Source organism: Ochotona curzoniae, unplaced genomic scaffold, assembly GCF_017591425.1.
Source record: "Ochotona curzoniae isolate NIBS_2020 unplaced genomic scaffold, NIBS_Ocur_1.0 contig_3432, whole genome shotgun sequence".
Classification (NCBI taxonomy): Eukaryota; Metazoa; Chordata; class Mammalia; order Lagomorpha; family Ochotonidae; genus Ochotona; species Ochotona curzoniae.
The window spans coordinates 23,249,536-23,255,145 of record NW_024465859.1 but is presented as its reverse complement, the minus strand read 5'-3'; the positions used below and the strand labels follow the sequence as shown (position 1 = coordinate 23,255,145).

Sequence of the window (5,610 nt, the reverse complement as noted above, 5' to 3'; positions counted from 1 at the left end):
CATATGTGTTACACCACATTATTTAATATAAACATGATCAAAACGCAAAAGCATTTACTCTAAAAGATGGTGAGATGGCTTCATTACAGTCAAGATCTATTTTACAAATATTAACTGAATATTTAAGATGTGTCAAGCAGCATATTAAATATTCAAAAGCAATTAAACAACAGAGATTGCTTAGCCCAAAGAAATATCAAATAAAAGGTTGGAACTTACTTCAGATGCTTAAAATCTTTTGAAGTATTACCCAGGCTTATTCATGAATAACTCTAACAAAACAAAAAGATGATATGGTCAGGGATATAGATGTTACACATGCAAAACAAATTGAGAAGCAGCACTGATGGTGATGATGATAATGATAATATTGGGGTTTGATGCTATTTGCACCATGTTCTTTTCTAACAGCCTCAAGTGTATATAATATGACTAAAGTACAAAATATTATGACACTCTGCTTTCATCAGCCTCATTGAATTTCTACAAAAAAAAATTAATAACAAGTGTCCAGAAACATTGAATGACTTGGATATTGGGTTGTGGTTTACTGATAAGTGGAAAAACCTAATGGATGTCAGAGTCTGAAACTGTTAAAATTGTAGCAAGAAATGTGCTGTCTGTCAGGAGAGTACTCAAGAACCTACAGGAACCGGTGTCGTGGCACAGAGCGTAATAACCCTCCAGCCGGTGGTGCTAGCATCCTAAGTGGGCACCAGTTCCTGTCCTAGTTACTCCACTTCCATTTCAGCTCCCTTCTTGGGCCAAGTCCTTGGGACTCTGCATCCACATGAGAAACCAGAAGAGACTCTGGCTCCCAGCTTTGCATTAACTCAGCTCTGGCCTTTGCAGCCATTTGAGGAGCAAACCAGCAGAAAGAAGACCTTCTCTCTCTCTCTCTCTCTCTCTTTCTCTGTAAAATCTACATTTCAAATAAAATAAATAGATCATTAAAGAAAAAAGGAAGAAAATCTACAAACATGGGTATACCAAGGACTGCACAAGGTCTAATGGTTGTTTAGTCAACAAGCATTATCAGGTTGTGCTACCCAAGATAGCTAACTGGTTAACAAGAGAGAAACCCACACAAAAATTAATTACGCTTGAAGGAGTGGGGCCATGGCGTGGTGTAAATGTGAAATAAATTTGAAAAGAGCCAAGTCACATTTAAATCAAGGACGTGGAGGGATCAGAGAAGGCTTTGTAACTGAGATCATAATGGATGTTTAGAATTTTGCCATGTAAAAAAGACCACAGGTCAAAAAAAAATGCAGTTTTTTCTCAAGGATTAGTGATGGTCAGTGACAGCTGTGGTTGGGAATACCAGAGGAGGTGAAGGTTTCCTAGTAAACTTTGCATTGCTGCAGCAAAACTCCAGACACATACCACTTTCCTGAGAGATTATTATTTTACCACGGACTTAGAGGATCAACAGCACAATGCCTGCACTGGTTCGGTTATAAGGAAGACCCATGGCAAATGGCACTGGGGGAGCATAGAGAGAGACGGGATCACACAGCAAATCAGGAGGCAGATGCACATGGGAGTGACCAGATATGCTCCCTCCATAACAATCTTCCCCAGAGAAGTCAAGAGGTTTCACAAGAACTGCTTCCCAAGAATACACCTCTAGTGACCTAAGGACCTCCTACTAGGTCCTATTTTCCCATAACAGCCACCCCAGAGCCTAAGCCCCAAACTGTAATTAACCTTTAGGAGATATGAAACCACATCCAAACCCTACCAGAACCTTTAAAATCACTATTCACCTAAATATTCAACCAGTACCTACAGGAAAAAGGGGAAAGGCCTCAAAGCTTATAATCTATAGCTTGTACCCACCTGCCTGGGCAGCTCCCAGCACTGTTTAACTCAATCCTCAACAAAATGTGGAAAGTGCAATGTAAATCCAGTTCCAGTGTGTGTAACTTCAGATTCAACAAGGGACATTGTTCAGCTGATTACCACAGTTTGTGAACATGTGGGGAGGTGGGGTAGAGGTGGAGTCTAAATAACACAGACTCATACTGTCTTGTCTGCCTTCATTAAATGCTGATGGGAATTACAAGATTTGTACTTGTCATGACCACTTGAACAAACTATAGGGGTCCAGCATAGACATGCACCTAACCTCCCCTTTATTCTTCAGTTCAGACCCAATATGTGTATCCTGACATTAAGTGGTTTTTTGTATCTATGAACACTAACAAGGACCTCCTTTTTGTGAAAATATTTAACTTTACCTTTCACCCAAGAGACAGAATCAATGTTACTTTGATATTATTTTTGTATGGGTCTTTAACATTGTGTAAGAACTCAAGGAGATGAATGAACTATGACTGATGCCAACAGGTCACAAAAACTAAATTTGCCCCAAGAGCTTTCCTGGTACTCATGACCAGATGGCCTATGCTAGACAAGACACTGCCAAGACTTATGACAAGAAGCACTTCTAGCTGTGATTCTGTAATATTTATTTTTTTATTTTTACTGAAAAGTCAGATTTACATAGAGAAGGAGAGACAGAGGAAGATCTTCCATCCACTGGTCCACTCCCCAAATGGCCACAAAGGCCGGAGCTGAACTGATCTGAAGCCAGGAGCCTCTTCCATGTGGATGCAGGGTCCCAAGGCTTTGGATAATCCTCTGCTGCTTTCCCAGGTCACAGGCAGGAAGCTGGATGAGAAGTGGAGCAACCAGGATACAAACCAGCACCCATATGGGATCCCAATGAGGGCCAGGCGAGAACTTTATACACTAAGGCTATCACACTGAGCCCATGATTCTGTAATTTTCTCAGAGATTTTGCAAATAAAGATACCACTGCTACCTCAGCTTTAGATATTCCCTGATAACTACTTTGATTTAATTTTTTTATGAATCTCAGGTTATCACGAGACAAGTTGGGAAACTAAGAAAAAGGAATGGAGAGAGTAAAGGGAAAAGAAAATTAGTAGGAAGGGAGGAGAGGAGAGGAAAGGAGAGGAGAGGGGAGGGGAGGGGAGGGGAGGGGAGGAGGGGAGGGGAGGGGAAAGAAGAAAGGAAGGAAGGAAGGAAGGAAGGAAGGAAGGAAGGAAGGAAGGAAGGAAGGAAGGAAGGACCAAACTCCTGACACCGTAGGACAGCATGGAGATAATCAAGTTCCACAAGAGTCATCAGTTTTACCAGAACTCAGCAGTTCATGCAATACAACAGCACACCTTGGCAACTAATCACAAGAATAATAGTATTAATCTGTCATATTTGCTTTTACTTTTCTTGGATTTCCCACTAAAATTAAAATCCATTTCAAAAACTAAGAACAATGAAACACACGTCCTGGATCACTGTCCATATCCCTCGGTGCTCCTTTCACTCTCTCCCTGAGTGCTCCTTCTTGCCACACAACCTCCGCATGGCAATTTTGACCTCTGCATTTCTGAGCGTGTAGATGATGGGGTTCAGCATGGGGGTGATGACCGTGTAGAATACAGCCACCAGCTTGTCCTCAGTGAAGGTGGAGGATGGCCGCATGTAGAGGAAGATGGCAGGACCAAAAAACAAGATGACCACGGTGATATGAGAGGCACAGGTGGAGAGGGCTTTGCGCCTGCCCTCAGCCGAATGGTTCCTCAAGTTGAACAGGATGACAACGTAAGAAGACACCAAGAAGAGGAAGGAGAAGACAGAGAATAGCCCACTATTGACCAATATAATAGCTCCTTCTATGAAAGTGTCAGTGCAGGCGATCTTGAATAAGGGATGGAGGTCACAGAAGTAGTGGTCAATCACATTGGGGCCACAGAAGGGCAATTGCACTGCAACCAGGATCTGGACCATAGTGTGAATGATGCCCCCCAGCCAGGAACCAGCCACCAGAAGGTGACACACAGGCCGGCTCATAATGGTTGTATAGTAGAGGGGTCTGCAGATAGCCACATAGCGGTCATAGGCCATCACGGTGAGGAGGAGGATCTCAGTGACCCCAAAGAGGTGGAAGAAGAATATCTGGGCTAGACAGCCCTGCAAGGAAATAGCTTTGACCTTGGCAAGTAAATCAGTGAGAAATTTAGGGGCAATAATAGAGGAGTATATGATCTCCACAAAGGACAGGTAGCCCAGGAAGAAGTACATGGGGGAGCGCAAATTCTTACTGACACTGACTGTCAGGACAATGAGGCCATTGCCTGCCAGTGTGGCCAGGTACACGGGAAGAAACACCACGAAGCACACTCTTTGCACATCTGGATCCTGGAAAAGCCCATTGAAAACAAATTCAGTCACATTATTGGTACTGGCCATTTATTCAGTTCCGGTAGGATCAACACTGAGTAGTGACAGTCCTGCAATAAAACACACAGCACTTGTAACACTAACTCACTTTCTGTGTAGCACTTCAGAGAGTGTAAAGCGTGGAGTACTCACTCACTCACTCACTGGGCCGGCATGTACACCTTCAGCATTAAATATCAACAATCTGATATTTTATAATACTTTACCTTGTTACATTTTAATTATTTTATTATAAGAAAACTAAGGTTTGAGGTGTCTGTTTGTGGAAGGTCACACACACAAAAAAACAGTGAATTCTGAGACTCCGACAAGTCTTTCAATTCAGGGTTCTTTCTCACTCAGCATACAGAATTTTTAATCAGGGAAGCCATTCAAGTGCATAGATTATGTGTGTATTTTCTTAATTGCATTTCCATGGTGCATGCCTCCTGGTAATTCCCCCACACAATTCTGTCCCAGTATTCATGGCTCCTGCATCTATGCCTAAGGGAAAGCTTTGACTCGTTTATTGCTGCTGTTACCCAAATTCCACAGACTGGGTAATTTATACAGGAAAAAGATTTGGTCACCTCGTAGTGTTGAGGCTGGGAGATCCCACAGCAATAGCATCTGCTCAGCCTCTGGCAAGGGCCCTCCTCTAGGGCCATGGCACTGGGAGGGCATCAGAGTCAACCCAGGGCAAGCACGCCACAGCGAACTCACTCTTAGAGTAAAGCCACTTTCTGAATATTCCATCCTTTCACCACTGGATCAATCCAGTCATGAGGACAAAACCTAAATGATTCAGTAGCATCCCAAGGCCCCACCTCTTTGGAATTCTTTATAAAATCTGGGGGCCACATGTAAGCCATAGCATGGAGCCACCTTCTCACTGAGACGTCCTCCTTCCCAACGGGTCCTCTATACTATTTTCTTTCATCAGTGGTTCCAGTCTTCAAGAGACAGGTTTTGAATTTCTCCTTCACATATTCAGTTTTAAAATTCCTATTAAACGATGCCTGTCCAGCAAATAATGTATCTTAAGTTCGGCTTTCAGAAACAGTTGTCTAAATCTCAAATGTTTACATAATTAAACATAGGAATCTCCCATATAAAGGTGGAAATAAGCAAAAATATTCAAAAGATGTTGTCAGGAAAGTTGATTTCCATGTGGGAAAAAAGTGCAAGTCAATATAACTTTTCACTTCTATCAAAATAAATTTTAAGCTTTATATTTAGAAGTAAAATTTAATTGAAAAACTAGAAACCATCAATATGATCATCTTTGGGTAGCAGAAGAACCTTAGGAAGCCTGGCATGTCTGGATGTGTTTGCTTCATTCAAGGGCAGTTAGAGGAA

At 42.2% G+C, this 5,610-nt stretch overlaps 1 protein-coding gene across 1 annotated transcript; it reads right to left on the bottom strand.

Moving 5' to 3' along the window:
• Window positions 1-3,351: 3,351 nt before the first annotated feature.
• On the bottom strand, window positions 3,352-4,281 carry LOC121156565 (olfactory receptor 4B1-like). Its single transcript, XM_040980354.1, has one exon. The coding sequence runs from the start codon at window positions 4,279-4,281 to the stop codon at window positions 3,352-3,354; it is 930 nt and encodes a 309-aa protein (XP_040836288.1).
• Window positions 4,282-5,610: the final 1,329 nt, after the last annotated feature.

Bases quoted from the DNA above. Each gene is read 5' to 3' on its own strand.
- LOC121156565 (XM_040980354.1), bottom strand. From the start codon at position 4,281: ATGGCCAGTACCAATAATGTGACTGAATTTGTTTTCAATGGGCTTTTC.